Raw genomic sequence first — 23,565 nt, 5'->3', positions numbered from 1 at the left:
ATTCCACAGCGCTGTACAGAGACTATTATTACCAGTTATTATATAGCGCACACATATACCGCAGCGCTGTACAGAGAATATTATTACCAGTTATTTATATAGCGCACACATATTCCACAGCGCTGTACAGAGACTATTATTACCAGTTATTATATAGCGCACACATATACCGCAGCGCTGTACAGAGAATATTATTACCAGTTATTTATATAGCGCACACATATTCCACAGTGCTGTACAGAGACTATTATTACCAGTTATTATATAGCGCACACATATTCTGCAGCGCTGTACAGAGACTATTATTACCAGTTATTATATAGCGCACACATATTCCGCAGCGCTGTACAGAGAATATTATTACCAGTTATTATATAGTGCACACATATTCCGCAGCGCTGCACAGAGAATATTATTACCAGTTATTATATAGCGCACACATATTCCGCAGCGCTGTACAGAGAATATTATTACCAGTTATTATATAGCGCACACATATTCCGCAGCGCTGTACAGAGAGTATTATTACCAGTTATTATATAGCGCACACATATTCCACAGCGCTGTACAGAGAATATTATTACCAGTTACTTATATAGTGCACACATATTCCGCAGCGCTGTACAGAGATTATTATTACCAGTTATTTATATAGTGCACACATATTCCGCAGTGCTGTACAGAGACTATTATTACCAGTTATTATATAGCGCACACATATTCCGCAGCACTGTACAGAGAATATTACCAGTTATTATATAGCTCACACATATTCCGCAGCGCTGTACAGAGACTATTATTACCAGTTATTATATAGCGCACACATATTCCACTGCGCTGTACAGAGACTATTATTACCAGTTATTATATAGCGCACACATATTCCGCAGCGCCGTACAGAGACTATTATTACCAGTTATTATATAGCGCACACACATTCCACAGCGCTGTACAGAGACTATTATTACCAGTTATTATATAGCACACACATATTCCGCAGCGCTGTACAGAGACTATTATTACCAGTTATTATATAGCGCACACATATTCCGCAGCGCTGTACAGAGAATATTATTACCAGTTATTATATAGTGCACACATATTGCGCAGCGCTGTACAGAGAATATTATTACCAGTTATTATATAGCGCACACATATACCGCAGCGCTGTACAGAGAATATTATTACCAGTTATTTATATAGCGCACACATATTCCACAGCGCTGTACAGAGACTATTATTACCAGTTATTATATAGCGCACACATATACCGCAGCGCTGTACAGAGAATATTATTACCAGTTATTTATATAGCGCACACATATTCCACAGTGCTGTACAGAGACTATTATTACCAGTTATTATATAGCGCACACATATTCTGCAGCGCTGTACAGAGACTATTATTACCAGTTATTATATAGCGCACACATATTCCGCAGCGCTGTACAGAGAATATTATTACCAGTTATTATATAGTGCACACATATTCCGCAGCGCTGCACAGAGAATATTATTACCAGTTATTATATAGCGCACACATATTCCGCAGCGCTGTACAGAGAATATTATTACCAGTTATTATATAGCGCACACATATTCCGCAGCGCTGTACAGAGAGTATTATTACCAGTTATTATATAGCGCACACATATTCCACAGCGCTGTACAGAGAATATTATTACCAGTTACTTATATAGTGCACACATATTCCGCAGCGCTGTACAGAGATTATTATTACCAGTTATTTATATAGTGCACACATATTCCGCAGTGCTGTACAGAGACTATTATTACCAGTTATTATATAGCGCACACATATTCCGCAGCACTGTACAGAGAATATTACCAGTTATTATATAGCTCACACATATTCCGCAGCGCTGTACAGAGACTATTATTACCAGTTATTATATAGCGCACACATATTCCACTGCGCTGTACAGAGACTATTATTACCAGTTATTATATAGCGCACACATATTCCGCAGCGCCGTACAGAGACTATTATTACCAGTTATTATATAGCGCACACACATTCCACAGCGCTGTACAGAGACTATTATTACCAGTTATTATATAGCGCACACATATTCCTAAGCGCTGTACAGAGATTATTATTACCAGTTATTATATAGCGCACACATGTTCCGCAGCGCTGTACAGAGACTATTATTACCAGTTATTATATAGCGCACACATATTCCACAGCGCTGTACAGAGAATATTATTACCAGTTATTATATAGCGCACACATATTCCGCAGCGCTGTACAGAGAATATTATTACCAGTTATTATATAGCGCACACATATACCGCAGCGCTGTACAGAGAATATTATTACCAGTTATTTATATAGCGCACACATATTCCACAGCGCTGTACAGAGACTATTATTACCAGTTATTATATAGCGCACACATATACCGCAGCGCTGTACAGAGAATATTATTACCAGTTATTTATATAGCGCACACATATTCCACAGTGCTGTACAGAGACTATTATTACCAGTTATTATATAGCGCACACATATTCTGCAGCGCTGTACAGAGACTATTATTACCAGTTATTATATAGCGCACACATATTCCGCAGCGCTGTACAGAGAATATTATTACCAGTTATTATATAGTGCACACATATTCCGCAGCGCTGCACAGAGAATATTATTACCAGTTATTATATAGCGCACACATATTCCGCAGCGCTGTACAGAGAATATTATTACCAGTTATTATATAGCGCACACATATTCCGCAGCGCTGTACAGAGAGTATTATTACCAGTTATTATATAGCGCACACATATTCCACAGCGCTGTACAGAGAATATTATTACCAGTTACTTATATAGTGCACACATATTCCGCAGCGCTGTACAGAGATTATTATTACCAGTTATTTATATAGTGCACACATATTCCGCAGTGCTGTACAGAGACTATTATTACCAGTTATTATATAGCGCACACATATTCCGCAGCACTGTACAGAGAATATTACCAGTTATTATATAGCTCACACATATTCCGCAGCGCTGTACAGAGACTATTATTACCAGTTATTATATAGCGCACACATATTCCACTGCGCTGTACAGAGACTATTATTACCAGTTATTATATAGCGCACACATATTCCGCAGCGCCGTACAGAGACTATTATTACCAGTTATTATATAGCGCACACACATTCCACAGCGCTGTACAGAGACTATTATTACCAGTTATTATATAGCACACACATATTCCGCAGCGCTGTACAGAGACTATTATTACCAGTTATTATATAGCGCACACATATTCCGCAGCGCTGTACAGAGAATATTATTACCAGTTATTATATAGTGCACACATATTGCGCAGCGCTGTACAGAGAATATTATTACCAGTTATTATATAGCGCACACATATTCCGCAGCGCTGTACAGAGAATATTATTACCAGTTATTATATAGCGCACACATATTCCGCAGCGCTGTACAGAGAGTATTATTACCAGTTATTATATAGCGCACACATATTCCGCAGCGCTGTACAGAGAGTATTATTACCAGTTATTATATAGCACACACATATTCTGCAGCACTGTACAGAGAATATTGTTACCAGTTATTATATAGCGCACACATATTCCACAGCGCTGTACAGAGAATAGTTGAACATTTACATCATTCCCTGTCGCAGTGGAGCTTACAATCTATATTCCATCACAGCACAGTATGTGATTAGCAAATTGAAGAAATTAGACCACCACTTTAACCTTTTGCTGTACAAGTTTTTTTTAAATAAATAAAATGGTCTAGATTAAATGCTGAACCATGTTAATGTTGGGTCTGCTACCAGCTTTTGAGCCTGATTAGACGTTGGACTTGAAAGGGTTAAATGCAACAATAAAAATTCGCAAAATGCTAAAAAACAACAGTATGAACATTTCTCATATAAATATTCTAGTTAAAATTTGGGGTGAAGCGAGAAACAATAAAAATATTTTTAGTAATTGGCAATAAATTAAGGCTATTTTTTTCACCACAATTGCGATGCAATTATTGCCACAATTAAGCTAATTGAAAACTCCCAATTGCCTAATTGGACATTAAGGGGGATGTGCAAGGGCTTCTCTAGCAAGTCCTATCATATTACCTTACACAAACCCAGCGTATTTCCTCTGGAAAAGCAATGAGAGTTTGGAATTGGAGTTGCGGGTGTAAATGTGAGTTTGCCGTGACAGCGGAGTGCGGAACCCAACTCGCTCCTGATTGGTGCAAAACTCCTTTTGTGTCTAAATGGATCTGGAACGTGCCACATGCGTCCCAGCTTTCAGACAGTACAAAACTAAAACTCTGATCCTGGACGTAGTTACCGGTGCGAAGGGTTAACAGCTAACGATGCACAGAACCTTAGCGCCATGATCTATAGCACTGTCAGTATGATTAATTCCTTCTTACTACAAATGCTCGGTAACGGGGCCAAATGCAGCACAGGAATGATGACTACTCGCTTTCTTTTATTGTTTAATGCTGAGAAACAAAACAAGAACAATTCACGGATTCAGTGTCCAAAAGTGGCAGCGCTTCAGTCTGGCACCGAGTGCGGCTGGGCGCTATTTGCCAACAGACTGCACAATGAGCGATAACATGACAGAGACAATAAGAAGACGCATCCGACACTTGTCCTATATCAGACACAAAGGAGTAAATTAGTGGACGCAGCACATTGGGACTTGTACAAGTACGTAGAGGTGTAAATGATGTAGGACCGGTATGTAGAGGTGTAAATGATGTAAATGATGTGGGACAGGTACGTAGAGATGTAAATGATGTGGGACAGGTATGTAGAGATGTAAATGATGTGGGACAGGTAGGTAGAGATGTAAATGATGTGGGACAGGTAGGTAGAGATGTAAATGATGTAGGACAGGTATGTTGAGGTGTAATGATGTGGGACAGGTACGTAGAGGTGTAAGTGATGTAGGACAGGTATGTAGAGGTGTAAATGATGTGGGACAGGTATATAGAAGTGTAAATGATATGGGACACCCGTGTAGAGGTGTAAGTGATGGGGGACAGGTATGTAGAGGTGTAAATGATGTGGGACAGGTATGTAGAGGTGTAAATGACATGGGACACCCGTGTAGAGGTGTAAATGATGGGGGACAGGTATGTAGTGGTGTAAATGACATGGGACACCCGTGTAAAGGTGTAAGTGATGTAGGGCAGGTAGGTAGAGATGTAAATGATGTGGGACAGGTATGTAGAGATGTAAATGATGTGGGACAGGTAGGTAGAGATGTAAATGATGTGGGACAGGTATGTAGAGATGTAAATGATGTGGGACAGGTAGGTAGAGATGTAAATGATGTGGGACAGGTAGGTAGAGATGTAAATGATGGGGGACAGGTAGGTAGAGATGTAAATGATGTAGGACAGGTATATAGAGGTGTAAATGATATGGGACACCCGTGTAGAGGTGTAAGTGATGTGGGACAGGTACGTAGAGGTGTAAATGATGTAGGACAGGTATGTAGAGGTGTAAATGATGTGGGACAGGTACGTAGAGGTGTAAATGATGTAGGACAGGTATGTAGAGGTGTAAATGATGTGGGACAGGTACGTAGAGGTGTAAATGATGTAGGACAGGTATATAGAGGTGTAAATGATGTGGGACAGGTATGTACAGGTGTAAATGATGTAGGACAGTTATGTAGAGGTGTACATGATGTAGGACAGGTACGTAGAGGTGTTAATGATGTAGGACAGTTATGTAGAGGTGTACATGATGTAGGACAGGTACGTAGAGGTGTTAATGATGTAGGACAGGTACGTAGAGGTTTAAATGATGGGGGACAGGTACGTAGAGGTTTAAATGATGTGGGACAGGTATGTAGAGGTGTAAATGATGTAGGACAGGTATGTAGAGGTGTAAATGATGTGGGACAGGTATGTAGAGGTGTAAATGATGTAGGACAGGTATGTAGAGGTGTAAATGATGTGGGACAGGTACGTAGAGGTGTAAATGATGTGGGACAGGTACGTAGAGGTGTAAATGATGTGGGACAGGTACGTAGAGGTGTAAATGATGTGGGACAGGTACGTAGAGGTGTAAATGATGTAGGACAGGTATGTAGAGGTGTAAATGATGTGGGACAGGTACGTGGAGGTGTAAATGATGTGGGACAGGTACGTAGAGGTGTAAATGATGTATGACAGGTATGTAGAGGTGTAAATGATGTACTGTATGACAGGTACGTGGAGGTGTAAATGATGTAGGACAGGTACGTGGAGGTGTAAATGATGTAGGACAGGTACGTGGAGGTGTAAATGATGTAGGACAGGTATGTAGAGGTGTAAATGATGTGGGACAGGTACGTAGAGGTGTAAATGATGTGGGACAGGTACGTAGAGGTGTAAGTGATGTGGGACAGGTACGTGGAGGTGTAAATGATGTAGGACAGGTACGTAGAGGTGTAAGTGATGTAGGGCAGGTATGTAGAGGTGTAAATGATGTGGGACAGGTACGTAGAGATGTAAATGATGTGGGACAGGTATGTAGAGATGTAAATGATGTGGGACAGGTAGGTAGAGATGTAAATGATGTAGGACAGGTATGTTGAGGTGTAATGATGTGGGACAGGTACGTAGAGGTGTAAGTGATGTAGGACAGGTATGTAGAGGTGTAAATGATGTGGGACAGGTATATAGAGGTGTAAATGATATGGGACACCCGTGTAGAGGTGTAAGTGATGGGGGACAGGTATGTAGAGGTGTAAATGATGTGGGACAGGTATGTAGAGGTGTAAATGACATGGGACACCCGTGTAGAGGTGTAAATGATGGGGGACAGGTATGTTGAGGTGTAAATGATGGGGGACAGGTACGTAGAGGTGTAAGTGATGTGGCACAGGTACGTAGAGGTGTAAATGATGGGGGACAGGTATGTAGTGGTGTAAATGACATGGGACACCCGTGTAAAGGTGTAAGTGATGTAGGGCAGGTAGGTAGAGATGTAAATGATGTGGGACAGGTATGTAGAGATGTAAATGATGTGGGACAGGTAGGTAGAGATGTAAATGATGTGGGACAGGTATGTAGAGATGTAAATGATGTGGGACAGGTAGGTAGAGATGTAAATGATGGGGGACAGGTAGGTAGAGATGGAAATGATGTAGGACAGGTATATAGAGGTGTAAATGATATGGGACAGGTACGTAGAGGTGTAAATGATGTAGGACAGGTACGTAGAGGTGTAAATGATGTAGGACAGGTACGTAGAGGTGTAAATGATGTAGGACAGGTATGTAGAGGTGTAAATGATGTGGGACAGGTACGTAGAGGTGTAAATGATGTGGGACAGGTATGTAGAGGTGTAAATGATGTAGGACAGGTATGTAGAGGTGTAAATGATGTGGGACAGGTACGTAGAGGTGTAAATGATGTAGGACAGGTATATAGAGGTGTAAATGATGTGGGACAGGTATGTACAGGTGTAAATGATGTAGGACAGGTATATAGAGGTGTAAATGACATGGGACACCCGTGTAGAGGTGTAAATGATGTGGGACACGTATGTTGAGTGTTGCACTGATGAGATAGGGGGTTTTGATCTTGTAGATGAGAGTTACAAGTATTTTTTGACAACACTTTATAAATGTGTATAAAAACACTTAAAAAGCGCATAAATTGAATTGATCCCTTAGAACCCGTCTTCTCTGCTACTGTTCAAGCCAATATAGTGATTACTGCTAAAGACCCCAAAGACGGAGAGTTCTATAATTCATGACTTCCTCAGCCCACGGCCACATGTGGAAGGTTATCCGTGGAGTGGGTCCGCTGGGACGTGCAGCAATTCATGGGTGTAAATTATATAATTGGCCGAATTGCAAGTTGAAAAAGTCAAATATTTAATCATAAAATCAGATCGACCAACCGTCCAACACCACGCCAGTGACCCCGACACTCCGAGGCTGGGGGAATATCCATAGTGAACAGGCCCTGCATGCAGGAGGGTGCTCTAATGGGACATGTCAATATGGTCAGAAGTTCAACATCCGGGTTAGGCTGCGCATGGGGTCAGGGTTATGCACTAGGGAGGGTTAGGTGGCATCGGAGGTCTGACCCAGAAGTGGCAGAGGTCACATGACGTCAGGATGCAGAAGCTGCACTGCCAGGAGCTGGGCAGCCAACACTGGGGCCTCGTGAGATGAATGTAGACATTTCATCAGTGTCTACATGATAAATGATGACATAGCCAATGTCGACATGATGTGATCTTATGGAAGTGGGCTCAGACTGAATTACATTTCACATGATGTAGGCTCCCGCGGGAAGGGTGTAACCGCCATAACGGCGGCAGTGATGGTGACAAAAGTGACAGTCAATATGTTTACAGGGTCGAAAAGTTTACGGGAAATGGTCAACGCAGAAAATGTTGACACTTCTTTAAGGTCATTTTATCCCCAATCTCAACCCTAAACTGAACCCTCCCCTTAGTGCCTAACCCTGCTCCAAGTGCATGAGCCTAACCTAGTGCTAAAAATCATGAAAAACCACATGCTAACAATTTGCACGTCAACCTTTCACTCTGTCGACCATCTGGTGTAGATCATTTGATTCAGTGAGGCAAAAAAAATCAAGTAATACAATGTTGCCATGACAGGGGAGCAAATACATTTCTATTGTTTCTGTGCAGGTTAAATACTGGCTGCTTTTGCATGTAGCCCATGGATGTCATACAACAGTACCGCTTTATTTCTACACTTTAATTTGTACTCCCCCCCCACCCAAATGTAACTCTCTCTCTGCGCATGTTACATCTGTCCCCTGCAGCGCAGCATGGTTTTGCCCTTTCGCGTTCTTTTGGCTTGGCTAAACAACACTAATCGTGACCAATCAGGTGCACCGATTGTGATCTGGACACACCCTGTAGTGCAGACACGCACACTTTGGGGGAAAACGTAATGGTTACACGGTCTGTAGTAGTTACTGCGACATTGTTACTTGAGGAGGTGCAGCATATAAATCAGATCTGCACTTACGTGGTGACAATAACAAAAATAGCGCTCACCTATGACACAGATAGATATATATATATATATAGATACAGGACGCAGCACACTGAGGGGCCGTTGCCTGCAGCAGGAGAGATGACGCTAATAATAGACACAGGTGTAACGGATTGCGATACCCACAGGAGCGCTGTCATACACTGCCAGCTGGCGGCACAGAGGATTGTGGTGACCCCGGGACAAGTTAATCCTAGCAGGGGACTCGGCTACGGCAATACACATATCTAGAAGCCTTACCAAGATATTTTTTACCTTTTCCCCAATCTTATGACTTGCTCAGAGGTGGAGAAGTGAAATTCGCAGTATTCCCGGTAATTTATGGTGGACAATTTAACAGAAGATAATCTCATCTTTTCTCACCACAAAAACGGGTTATCGTGGCTAATTGAATCCTTCCATAGTTGTAAAAAAATAGGATTTTGGTACTTACCGGTTCTCTGATTCCACAGGGGACACTGGAGACTTGTACACTGGGGTATAGAGGTGTGATTAGTGATAGCTGGGCACTTTAATAATATGGAAGTTGGAAGTTTCTCCCTCTACTACCCATCAGCCCCCAGTTAGAAAATGTAGACGGAGAGGAGATGGAGAATAGGAGGACTAAGTATAGGCGAAAACCACACACAATAACATGGCGTAGACATAAAAGAAACAGTTACAACCAGACAAGTGGAACAGTGCGGGTTACCGGTAAGTACCAAAGTCCTGATTAAGCTTCCATACACTAGGGGACCCTGCTAGTACACTAGGGACATTTCAACGTTTTCTCCGTAGGTGGGAGAGCTCTTAGGAACCTGCATAAAAGCAGCCGAAACCATGAGTCCGAAGTTGCAAAAGAATCAAACTTGTGAAACTTGGTGAAAGTATTAATTGTCGACCAAGTCACCGCACGTTAATGGTGAATAGTGGAAGCACCACAGCTTGCCACCCAAGATGCACCCTCCAATTTGGTAGAGTGTGCCAAAATGGAGGCAGAAGGTTTCCTAGCATTACTTACATACCCCTGATGAATAACTAGTGGAATCAATCTAGCCAGCGTCTGTTGGGAAGTAGCCAAAACCCTGCAAACTGCATCGTAGAGAACAAACATTATATCTGCCTTCCGCAGGATGCCGTCCGGCAACATAGGAAAGGTCTGGATGGCGACTTGATCAATAGGTCATGTAAATACATAACTATGGTCCAACTCAGAGACCTGAGGTAACCGTGGATGACATTAGCTTGGTGGAAACATGGGGTGTCGGTGATAAGCCGAATGACAAACCCGAAATTGATAATGATCCTATAAGATTGCAAACCATAAAAAAGCCTGATGTGGATCCCAGATTGGTATGAGTAGGTAGGAATCCTTCCTATCCACAGAAATCTAGTACTCCGCTGGTTCCACGTTCACAATAACCGACTGAAGCGACGCCATTTTGAATCAATTAAAACTTCAGGTACTGGTTTAAGGACTTTAGGTTGAGGCTTTGGCACTACGAAGAGATTGGATTACAACAATCAACCTCTCTGATGTATCGGCCCCCGAACTAAAACCTCAGATTTAAGGAGTGACTGAAGAGCTTTCTGCAAGTCTGCTCTTTTTGTCTGGAGACAACAGAAAATTTGTTGTAAAGAACCGTTTTAGCGGAACGGCAAAATCTATTTTATAACCTTCAGAAACGAGTTGTCAAATCCCCGGCTCAGTGGATGACTCTTCCAAACATGCTGAATTGTCTGCAGAGTTGTGGGGCTACCAAGCAGGCCGGAACATCATTATGCCACCTATTTTCTGGTGGCATGCAGCCTTTTGTGGCCGACTTCTTCCCCTGCCACCTCTGATGTGAAGGAAAGGACTGTTGGGCCCAACAGGATCGAAAAGAAGGTCCCATTAAGACTCTTCTTGTAGGTGGAGCAGCTGATGGTAAAAATGTGGACTTACCACTGGTGGCTTAACAAATCCACTTATCTAATTCCAGGCTGAACAGAATTTCACCCGTAAATGGGAGCGCCACAAAAGCCCGTTTAGACACCACATCCGCTTGCCAGGGTCTTAGCCAGAGAGTTCTGCCAGCTGCAATAGCCGCTGCTGAATGGGAAGGCATTCCCCAACCGACTAGCCTGACTGCATGTAGGGGACGCTTCTATCTAAGGGAAGGAACTGGGGGAGATCTCTTAGAAGACCCCAGAGATCCACAAGTCTCTTCATGGACTTGGCCAAACCGGCGAGGCTGGTTCTGTGTGACTTGGATAAATTAGCCAAACTCTACCAGGACCGAAGCCCAGGGAGGTGCAAGGATCCACAGGCATCAGAGTGTGGATGTCCCATTAGGACTTGTTCACTGAAGGGATCTCCGATATCTTACACACCCTCCATTTACCAATATCTGGATACTGGCCCCTGCATCTCAGAATGGCGGTAGCCCATTGTAGCCTATGGGTTACTCCCCACACGGCAACTGTGCAATGAGGTCAACCAGGGGGGCTGGGAGACCCTCGGCATCCGGCAAAGCAGATTGCATGGACGATGTTCTTTCGGTGATCCTTTCCCAGCGTCTGCACAGAGATACATCCCGCCCTTAGGATCCTGGGCGGTAAGATCTCCCTCAGATCACATTGAATATGCGATCCATAACAGGGCCGAAACTAGGTGTTTCGGCGCCCGGGTCCGCAGTCATTTGGTCGCGCCCCCCCCCCCCCCCCCAAAAAAAAATCACTGCCTTGGGGTCAGGCAGCGGGGGTCTGGGGACTGGAGAAGGTTAACTCCGGCTCCTAGCGCTGCCGGGCGGTAGGCAGATTTTGAAAAGACTTGCCGGACGCTGATTGGCTGAATTCAGCCAATCAGCGTCCGGCAAGTCTTTTCATAATCATCAGCGCTTCCCGCCGCCAGGCAAATAGCGAGCGGCTGTGTATGTGAAAGCTGCCGCTACACCAGTCCCTGGACCCCCGCTGCCAACATACCTGTGTGTAGCGTCCAGGGGTCCAGGGACTGGTGTAGCAGCAGCCTTCACTCACTCCGTCTCCTAGCGCTATCTGCCTGGCGGTGGGAAGCGCTGATGACTTTGAAAAGACTTGCCGGACGCTGTTTGGCTGAATTCAGCCAATCAGCGTCCGGCAAGTCTTTTCAAAACCTGCCTCCCGCCCACCGTCCGGCAGCGCTAGGAGCCGGAGTTAACCCACCAGTCCCCGGACCCCCGCTAGGACCTGGCGTTAACCCGCCAGTCCCCGGACCCCCGCTGCTCATCCCAAGGACCACGCTGCCGGGACACCAAACTAGCGCCCCCACCCTCTAGCGCCCGGTGCGCGTGACCCCCTAGCCCCCCCTAGTTACGGCCCTGTCCATAATAAATGGGCCCCTTAGTGTTTGACCTGCCAGTCACTGTAACACGCACACTAACACACACACAGATATACTGTACAGTGAGAGTGATACACAGTAGGAGACCAGAGGATGATGGGACATCAGTGGGACAGATCACACTGCCCATATATACTGAAGCCCGCCTCTCACCAACCAAGATAATCATCTGAAGAAGGAGAAACCTTCTAGCCTGCAGCTTGTAGAGCAGCGCTGGTCTCTGGGGGAAATGGCTCCATTATCTCTGTCTGTGCACTGAGGAGAGGAACAGGAATATAAGGGAGAGCCAATGAAAAACCAGCAGGGACTGAGGAGAGCCCGCCTTGGCTGATTATGGATAGGCCCAGGCCACAACCAACCAATCATATTTTTAGCCCTCCTCTCCCTTCTGCGCCTCCACTAACCACACCTCTATACCCCAGTGTACTAGTCTCCAGTGTCCCCTAGTGGATGAAAGAGAAATGTCAATGCCAAGAAGAGGCAAGCAAATATATAATAACACCCATGATTGGGCCAGGCGCATAAGAGGAGGCTACGCATGGTATTGGCCTATGTGCTACAGTATTGTCAGAAAAGGACACTGTAAAGTGAGTGTGACCGGAGGGACGGCGTTGCCTTAGAGGCGATGGGAACCAAGCAAGACTCGCATGGAAGATGAGTTACCGATGAGAATTATTCATTGATTTGAGCCTCTGTGAAACCACGTGAGAATCTGAGAGAAGACGGGAATTTATCTTGTCGCCATAGTACAGGTTCCGTCTCCCAGATTCTACACATTTGGGACCAGAAGAATCTTGGAGCTTTTCCGTATTTCGGAATATTTGTACACAATGATGAGATATCTTGGGGACGGGACCCGGTCTAAACACAGAATGTATTTAGGTTTCATATGCACCTTATAAATGTGGAATCTGGGTTACTTACAGTGTTGTGAGATATGTCCACGGGGTATATGGTGTAGGTGTGAGTGTCATCATCAAACATTCCGCTGGAAGAGAGAGAGGAGAAGCCGATGTTACCGTATACAAGGAACATTATACTGAAGCACACACAACATGTGTAATGGGTTCCTCACCTGCACTCAGTGCCCTCCCGTATTACCTACGCATATTCCCCACACACAAGCAGCTTCTGCTGAGTAAAATGACCAACATGTCTATATTCAGTGTGTAGCTGCAGCTGTATACGGAATGCTACGTCGCAGGGTTTTCAGGATAACAGTGTAACGTTCTATTTCTTGTGCAGATACATTGGCAGCCGGACACTGAATATAGCATATCATTTTAATCAGCAGAAGCTGCTTGTGTGTCCTATTCACTTCATTTTGCAGATGCTATTTAATGGGACATTTTTGAAAAAGAAGCCTGGTGCGACAGGGTCACAAGGAGCTCAGGCATTATTTATAAGATCACTTATGGAGGATAAATGTATGTGGACAAACCTACCGTATTTACCTGATAATAAGCCCTTGCCCGAAAATAAGCCCTACCCTGAAAATAAGCCCTATCAAAATTTCCCTTAGCCGAGTGCGTGCACTGACTTCTATGACCCCATCTCCACCCCCGCTAACTCCCTTCACCGCCGCCTTGCTTGTACAGTACTGTACTGTATCCGTAGACGCCGTTGAAGCTCCCGGTCCCAGGGATGCACTGTGCCCTGCACATGATGTCACCGCGCACATCACGCGGCTTCTGTACACGGCGGGAGGAGCGGCGCAGGCAGAAAACAAGAAGAAGAACTGGAAAGTGCTGCACCGTAGGTGAGGAGCAGGACTGGGGGCATGGTGCTATAAAAGGAGGAACAGGGGGGTGTGAAAGCAGGACTGGGGGCATCGTACTTTAAAAGGATTGCTGGCACCTGTTTTTTTAAATGTACTGTCAATGTTAATTGAAATAAGCCCTACCCCGAAAATAAGCCCTATGGTGATTTTTGTTGAAATATATATATATATATATATATATATATATATATATATATATATATATATATATATATATATATATATATAGAGTACACAGTGTGCGGCACTCGGTGCGAAATGAAGAAACTTTCAATCAGGGAGGCTTAGGTTTGCTAAACCTAAGCCTCCCTGATTGAAAGTTTCTTCATTTCGCACCGAGTGCCGCACACTGTGTACTCTATTTCCCTTCATCCGTGAAGGCACCGGGCGCAGTAATGATCGTAGGAGAGAGTGCCGGACCTGCCGCCTATCTATATATATATATATATATATATATATATGCCAGTGTCTTATTATCGGGGAAACACGGTATATGAGCAAACACGGCCCACAAAAGCAGAGTTCCACAAGGGCGTGTTCACAGAAATGAGGCCCACGCAGACCAGCGGGTAAGCATGCACCCAGCGGATGCCAAGTACACAGTGATGATGATGACGATGACTTCTATTGAGCTAGCTGTATTTTGACCACGTACAGGATGCATCTGAGTCACCTGCAGTGTTACATAGAAATGTGCCCACATCCACCCGTGCCCGCTAGGCTGCAGAGGCTAATGGGAAGCGCGGGGTGGAGGCCTGTGCTTTCATGGAGCTCTGCAGACCAATGGGCTGGTTTGGGGCCCTTCGCCAGTGACCTCCTTCAGTCTGGAGCAGGGAATGGAATCAGCTGGAAGCCTGGCGTTCTCTGTGCTGCATTATTCTCTACAGTCTCAGCATGCTAAGGTTGTCAGACTAGCAGAATGCCCTTTCCTGCCCGCCTGGCACAGACCGAGAAGGGTGCTCTTAAAGCTGTATCATTGCCCAGTGAGGCATGGAACATAGTGCTGTGAATAATTCATCAGCTGGAGTCCTGAGGTCAGCTCTCAGTAATAGCTGTGACGTGGCTGGAACTCTGCACTCCAGTCAATTACGCTGTTTATCTGGGAATGTTATTAATTGAGGACAAGTTTTGTCTCATTCATTTTGCTGCTGTTATTATTATATTTATTCACCTAACGAGGATGCACAGAGAGATGCAGGCGCTAAATATAGAACCAGTTCCTTCACCAGTATGTGATGTATCGGAACCTGTTTCTATGGAGCTTTGTGGTACTCATCTGGGGTAGTATCAGTGCACGCAGGAGTAGAATGCTAAGCCGCCCTGCAGTGTGCGCAGGGACCGAGTTATATACCCCCACTGCAGTGTGCACAGGGTCCGAGTGTTATACCACCACTGCAGTGTGCGCAGGGTCCGAGTGTTATACCACCACTGCAGTGTGCGCAGGGACCGAGTCTTATACCCCCACTGCAGTGTGCGCAGGGACCGAGTGTTATACCCCCACAGCAGTGTGCGCAGGGTCCGAGTGTTATACCACCACTGCAGTGTGCGCAGGGACAGAGTGTTATACCACCACTGCAGTGTGCGCAGGGACCGAGTGTTATACCACCACTGCAGTGTGCGCAGGGACCGAGTGTTATACCACCACTGCAGTGTGCGCAGGGACCGAGTGTTATACCACCACTGCAGTGTGCACAGGGACCGAGTGTTATACCACCACTGCAGTGTGCACAGGGACCGAGTGTTATACCACCACTGCAGTGTGCGCAGGGACCGAGTGTTATACCACCACTGCAATGTGCGCAGGGACCGAGTGTTATACCCCCACAGCAGTGTGCGCAGGGACCGAGTGTTATACCACCACTGCAGTGTGCGCAGGGACCGAGTGTTATACCACCACTGCAGTGTGCGCAGGGACCGAGTGTTATACCACCACTGCAGTGTGCGCAGGGACCGAGTGTTATACCACCACTGCAGTGTGCACAGGGTCCGAGTGTTATACCACCACTGCAGTGTGCGCAGGGACCGAGTGTTATACTCCCACTGCAGTGTGCGCAGGGTCCGAGTGTTATACCACCACTGCAGTGTGCGCAGGGACCGGATGCTATACCCCCACTGCAGTGTGCGCAGGAACCGAGTGTTATACCACCACTGCAGTGTGCGCAGGGACAGAGTGCTATACCCCCACTGCAGTGTGTGCAGGGACATAGTGCTATACCCCCACTGCAGTGTGCACAGGGACCGAGTGTTATACCACCACTGCAGTGTGCGCAGGGACCGAGTGTTATACCACAACCCTGCAGTATGCACAGGGACCGAGTGTTAAACCACCACTGCAGTGTGCGCAGGGACCGAGTGTTATACCACCACTGCAGTGTGCGCAGGGACCGAGTGTTATACCACCACTGCAGTGTGCGCAGGGACCGAGTGTTATACCACCACTGCAGTGTGCGCAGGGACCGAGTGTTATACCCCCACAGCAGTGTGCGCAGGGACCGAGTGTTATACCACCACTGCAGTGTGCGCAGGGACCGAGTGTTATACCACCACTGCAGTGTGCGCAGGGACCGAGTGTTATACCACCACTGCAGTGTGCGCAGGGACCGAGTGTTATACCACCACTGCAGTGTGCGCAGGGTCCGAGTGTTATACCACCACTGCAGTGTGCGCAGGGACCGAGTGTTATACTCCCACTGCAGTGTGCGCAGGGTCCGAGTGTTATACCACCACTGCAGTGTGCGCAGGGACCGGATGCTATACCCCCACTGCAGTGTGCGCAGGAACCGAGTGTTATACCACCACTGCAGTGTGCGCAGGGACAGAGTGCTATACCCCCACTGCAGTGTGTGCAGGGACATAGTGCTATACCCCCACTGCAGTGTGCACAGGGACCGAGTGTTATACCACCACTGTAGTGTGCGCAGGGACCGAGTGTTATACCACAACCCTGCAGTATGCACAGGGACCGAGTGTTAAACCACCACTGCAGTGTGCGCAGGGACCGAGTGTTATACCACTGCAGTGTGCGCAGGGACAGAGTGCTATACCCCCACTGCAGTGTGCACAGGGACATAGTGCTATACCCCCACTGCAGTGTGCACAGGGACATAGTGCTATACACCCACTGCAGTGTGCGCAGGGACAGTGTGTTATACCCCCACTGCAGTGTGCGCAGGGACCGAGTGTTATACCACCACTGCAGTGTGCGCAGGGACCGAGTGTTATACCCCCACTGCAGTGTGCGCAGGGACCGAGTGTTATACCCCCACTGCAGTGTGCGCAGGGACCGAGTGTTATACCACTGCAGTGTGCGCAGGGTCTGAGTGTTATACCACTGCAGTGTGCGCAGGGACCGAGTGTTATACCACCACTGCAGTGTGCGCAGGGACAGAGTGCTATACCCCCACTGCAGTGTGTGCAGGGACATAGTGCTATACCCCCACTGCAGTGTGCACAGGGACCGAATGTTATACCCCACTGCAGCGTGCGCAGGGACAGAGTGTTATACCCCCACTGCAGTGTGCGCAGGGACCGAGTGTTATACCACCACTGCAGTGTGCGCAGGGACAGAGTGCTATAGCCCCACTGCAGTGTGCGCAGAGACATAGTGCTATACCCCCACTGCAGTGTGCGCAGGGACCAGATGCTATACCCCCACTGCAGTGTGCGCAGGGACAGAGTGCTATACCACCACTGCAGTGTGCGCAGGGACAGAGTGCTATATCCCCACTGCAGTGTGCGCAGGAACCGAGTGTTATACCACCACTGCAGTGTGCGCAGGGACAGAGTGTTATACCTCCACTGCAGTGTGTGCAGGGACCGAATGCTATACCACCACTGCAGTGTGCGCAGGGACAGAGTGTTATACCACCACTGCAGTGTGCGCAGGGACCGAGTGTTATACCACCACTGCAGTGTGCGCAGGGACCGAGTGTTATACCACCACTGCAGTGTGCACAGGGACCGAGTGTTATACCACCACTGCAGTGTGCGCAGGGTCCGAGTGTTATACCACCACTGCAGTGTGCGCAGGGACCGAGTGTTATACTCCCACTGCAGTGTGCGCAGGGTCCGAGTGTTATACCACCACTGCAGTGTGCGCAGGGACCGAGTGTTATACCACCACTGCAGTGTGCGCAGGGTCCGAGTGTTATACCACCACTGCAGTGTGCGCAGGGACCGAGTGTTATACCACCACTGCAGTGTGCGCAGGGACAGAGTGTTATACCCCCACTGCAGCGTGCGCATGGACAGAGTGCTATACCCCCACTGCAGTGTGCGCATGGACAGAGTGCTATACCCCCACTGCAGTGTGCGCATGGACCGAATGCTATACCCCCACTGCAGTGTGTGCAGGGACAGAGTGTTATACCACCACTGCAGTGTGAGCAGGGATCGAGTGTTATACCACCACTGCAGTGTGCACAGGGACAGAGTGCTATACCCACACTGCAGTGTGCACAGGGACCGAGTGTTATACCCCACTGCAGCGTGCGCAGGGACCGAGTGTTATACCACTGCAGTGTGCGCAGGGTCTGAGTGTTATACCACTGCAGTGTGCGCAGGGACCGAGTGTTATACCACTGCAGTGTGCGCAGGGACCGAGTGTTATACCACCACTGCAGTGTGCGCAGGGACAGAGTGCTATACCCCCACTGCAGTGTGTGCAGGGACATAGTGCTATACCCCCACTGCAGTGTGCACAGGGACCGAGTGTTATACCCCACTGCAGCGTGCGCAGGGACAGAGTGTTATACCCCCACTGCAGTGTGCGCAGGGACCGAGTGTTATACCACCACTGCAGTGTGCGCAGGGACAGAGTGCTATAGCCCCACTGCAGTATGCGCAGGGACATAGTGCTATACCCCCACTGCAGTGTGCACAGGGACATAGTGCTATACCCCCACTGCAGTGTGCGCAGGGACCAGATGCTATACCCCCACTGCAGTGTGCGCAGGGACAGAGTGCTATACCACCACTGCAGTGTGCGCAGGGACAGAGTGCTATATCCCCACTGCAGTGTGCGCAGGAACCGAGTGTTATACCACCACTGCAGTGTGCGCAGGGACAGAGTGTTATACCTCCACTGCAGTGTGTGCAGGGACCGAATGCTATACCACCACTGCAGTGTGCGCAGGGACAGAGTGTTATACCTCCACTGCAGTGTGCGCAGGGACCGAGTGTTATACCACCACTGCAGTGTGCGCAGGGACAGAGTGTTATACCCCCACTGCAGCGTGCGCATGGACAGAGTGCTATACCCCCACTGCAGTGTGCGCATGGACAGAGTGCTATACCCCCACTGCAGTGTGCGCATGGACCGAATGCTATACCCCCACTGCAGTGTGTGCAGGGACAGAGTGTTATACCACCACTGCAGTGTGAGCAGGGATCGAGTGTTATACCACCACTGCAGTGTGCACAGGGACAGAGTGCTATACCCACACTGCAGTGTGCGCAGGGACAGAGTGTTATACCTCCAGTGCAGTGTGCGCAGGGACAGAGTGCTATACCACCACTGCACTGTGCGCAGGGACCGAGTGCTATACCACCACTGCAGTGTGCGCAGGGACCGAGTGTTATACCCTCACTGCAGTGTGTGCAGGGAAATAGTGTTATACCCCACTGCAGTGTGCGCAGGGACCGAGAGCTAAGCCACCCTGCGGTGAGCGCAGGGACTGAGTGCTATACCCCCACTGCAGTGTGCGCAGGGACAGAGTGTTATACCACCACTGCAGTGTGCGCAGGGACAGAGTGCTAAGCCACCCTGCAGTGAGCGCAGGGACCGAGTGCTATACCTCCACTGCAGTGTGCGCAGGGACAGAGTGTTATACCACCACTGCAGTGTGCGCAGGGACAGAGTGCTAAGCCACCCTGCAGTGAGCGCAGGGACCGAGTGCTATACCCCCACTGCAGTGTGCACAGGGACCGAGTGTTATACCACCACTGCAGTGTGCGCAGGGACCGAGTGTTATACCACAACCCTGCAGTATGCACAGGGACCGAGTGTTAAACCACCACTGCAGTGTGCGCAGGGACCGAGTGTTATACCACCACTGCAGTGTGCGCAGGGACCGAGTGTTATACCACCACTGCAGTGTGCGCAGGGACCGAGTGTTATACCACCACTGCAGTGTGCGCAGGGACCGAGTGTTATACCCCCACAGCAGTGTGCGCAGGGACCGAGTGTTATACCACCACTGCAGTGTGCGCAGGGACCGAGTGTTATACCACCACTGCAGTGTGCGCAGGGACCGAGTGTTATACCACCACTGCAGTGTGCGCAGGGACCGAGTGTTATACCACCACTGCAGTGTGCGCAGGGTCCGAGTGTTATACCACCACTGCAGTGTGCGCAGGGACCGAGTGTTATACTCCCACTGCAGTGTGCGCAGGGTCCGAGTGTTATACCACCACTGCAGTGTGCGCAGGGACCGGATGCTATACCCCCACTGCAGTGTGCGCAGGAACCGAGTGTTATACCACCACTGCAGTGTGCGCAGGGACAGAGTGCTATACCCCCACTGCAGTGTGTGCAGGGACATAGTGCTATACCCCCACTGCAGTGTGCACAGGGACCGAGTGTTATACCACCACTGTAGTGTGCGCAGGGACCGAGTGTTATACCACAACCCTGCAGTATGCACAGGGACCGAGTGTTAAACCACCACTGCAGTGTGCGCAGGGACCGAGTGTTATACCACTGCAGTGTGCGCAGGGACAGAGTGCTATACCCCCACTGCAGTGTGCACAGGGACATAGTGCTATACCCCCACTGCAGTGTGCACAGGGACATAGTGCTATACACCCACTGCAGTGTGCGCAGGGACAGTGTGTTATACCCCCACTGCAGTGTGCGCAGGGACCGAGTGTTATACCACCACTGCAGTGTGCGCAGGGACCGAGTGTTATACCCCCACTGCAGTGTGCGCAGGGACCGAGTGTTATACCCCCACTGCAGTGTGCGCAGGGACCGAGTGTTATACCACTGCAGTGTGCGCAGGGTCTGAGTGTTATACCACTGCAGTGTGCGCAGGGACCGAGTGTTATACCACCACTGCAGTGTGCGCAGGGACAGAGTGCTATACCCCCACTGCAGTGTGTGCAGGGACATAGTGCTATACCCCCACTGCAGTGTGCACAGGGACCGAATGTTATACCCCACTGCAGCGTGCGCAGGGACAGAGTGTTATACCCCCACTGCAGTGTGCGCAGGGACCGAGTGTTATACCACCACTGCAGTGTGCGCAGGGACAGAGTGCTATAGCCCCACTGCAGTGTGCGCAGAGACATAGTGCTATACCCCCACTGCAGTGTGCGCAGGGACCAGATGCTATACCCCCACTGCAGTGTGCGCAGGGACAGAGTGCTATACCACCACTGCAGTGTGCGCAGGGACAGAGTGCTATATCCCCACTGCAGTGTGCGCAGGAACCGAGTGTTATACCACCACTGCAGTGTGCGCAGGGACAGAGTGTTATACCTCCACTGCAGTGTGTGCAGGGACCGAATGCTATACCACCACTGCAGTGTGCGCAGGGACAGAGTGTTATACCACCACTGCAGTGTGCGCAGGGACCGAGTGTTATACCACCACTGCAGTGTGCGCAGGGACCGAGTGTTATACCACCACTGCAGTGTGCACAGGGACCGAGTGTTATACCACCACTGCAGTGTGCGCAGGGTCCGAGTGTTATACCACCACTGCAGTGTGCGCAGGGACCGAGTGTTATACTCCCACTGCAGTGTGCGCAGGGTCCGAGTGTTATACCACCACTGCAGTGTGCGCAGGGACCGAGTGTTATACCACCACTGCAGTGTGCGCAGGGTCCGAGTGTTATACCACCACTGCAGTGTGCGCAGGGACCGAGTGTTATACCACCACTGCAGTGTGCGCAGGGACAGAGTGTTATACCCCCACTGCAGCGTGCGCATGGACAGAGTGCTATACCCCCACTGCAGTGTGCGCATGGACAGAGTGCTATACCCCCACTGCAGTGTGCGCATGGACCGAATGCTATACCCCCACTGCAGTGTGTGCAGGGACAGAGTGTTATACCACCACTGCAGTGTGAGCAGGGATCGAGTGTTATACCACCACTGCAGTGTGCACAGGGACAGAGTGCTATACCCACACTGCAGTGTGCACAGGGACCGAGTGTTATACCCCACTGCAGCGTGCGCAGGGACCGAGTGTTATACCACTGCAGTGTGCGCAGGGTCTGAGTGTTATACCACTGCAGTGTGCGCAGGGACCGAGTGTTATACCACTGCAGTGTGCGCAGGGACCGAGTGTTATACCACCACTGCAGTGTGCGCAGGGACAGAGTGCTATACCCCCACTGCAGTGTGTGCAGGGACATAGTGCTATACCCCCACTGCAGTGTGCACAGGGACCGAGTGTTATACCCCACTGCAGCGTGCGCAGGGACAGAGTGTTATACCCCCACTGCAGTGTGCGCAGGGACCGAGTGTTATACCACCACTGCAGTGTGCGCAGGGACAGAGTGCTATAGCCCCACTGCAGTATGCGCAGGGACATAGTGCTATACCCCCACTGCAGTGTGCACAGGGACATAGTGCTATACCCCCACTGCAGTGTGCGCAGGGACCAGATGCTATACCCCCACTGCAGTGTGCGCAGGGACAGAGTGCTATACCACCACTGCAGTGTGCGCAGGGACAGAGTGCTATATCCCCACTGCAGTGTGCGCAGGAACCGAGTGTTATACCACCACTGCAGTGTGCGCAGGGACAGAGTGTTATACCTCCACTGCAGTGTGTGCAGGGACCGAATGCTATACCACCACTGCAGTGTGCGCAGGGACAGAGTGTTATACCTCCACTGCAGTGTGCGCAGGGACCGAGTGTTATACCACCACTGCAGTGTGCGCAGGGACAGAGTGTTATACCCCCACTGCAGCGTGCGCATGGACAGAGTGCTATACCCCCACTGCAGTGTGCGCATGGACAGAGTGCTATACCCCCACTGCAGTGTGCGCATGGACCGAATGCTATACCCCCACTGCAGTGTGTGCAGGGACAGAGTGTTATACCACCACTGCAGTGTGAGCAGGGATCGAGTGTTATACCACCACTGCAGTGTGCACAGGGACAGAGTGCTATACCCACACTGCAGTGTGCGCAGGGACAGAGTGTTATACCTCCAGTGCAGTGTGCGCAGGGACAGAGTGCTATACCACCACTGCACTGTGCGCAGGGACCGAGTGCTATACCACCACTGCAGTGTGCGCAGGGACCGAGTGTTATACCCTCACTGCAGTGTGTGCAGGGAAATAGTGTTATACCCCACTGCAGTGTGCGCAGGGACCGAGAGCTAAGCCACCCTGCGGTGAGCGCAGGGACTGAGTGCTATACCCCCACTG

The 23,565-nt window shown here is 48.9% G+C and overlaps 1 protein-coding gene across 6 annotated transcripts in view; it reads right to left on the bottom strand.

Annotated features, from left to right (window-relative positions):
- ADAM23 (ADAM metallopeptidase domain 23) overlaps nucleotides 1–23,565 on the bottom strand; it is a 211,749-nt gene that overhangs the window by 97,969 nt on the left and 90,215 nt on the right. For all 6 annotated transcript variants that reach the window (XR_014450838.1, XM_083154137.1, XM_083154138.1 and 3 more), the window contains exon 6: nucleotides 13,327–13,390. Coding sequence is in view for 5 of the 6 variants with exons in the window: in XM_083154137.1 (XP_083010263.1) it covers nucleotides 13,327–13,390 (64 nt within the window). In the remaining variant the exon portion in view is untranslated. The remainder of the gene's footprint in view (nucleotides 1–13,326; nucleotides 13,391–23,565) is intronic.

This window comes from Crinia signifera, chromosome 7 (assembly GCF_055691185.1).
Source record: "Crinia signifera chromosome 7, ASM5569118v1, whole genome shotgun sequence".
Classification (NCBI taxonomy): domain Eukaryota; kingdom Metazoa; phylum Chordata; class Amphibia; order Anura; family Myobatrachidae; genus Crinia; species Crinia signifera.
The sequence above is the reverse complement of the archived record's forward strand: the minus strand, read 5'-3'. Positions and strand labels throughout refer to the sequence as shown.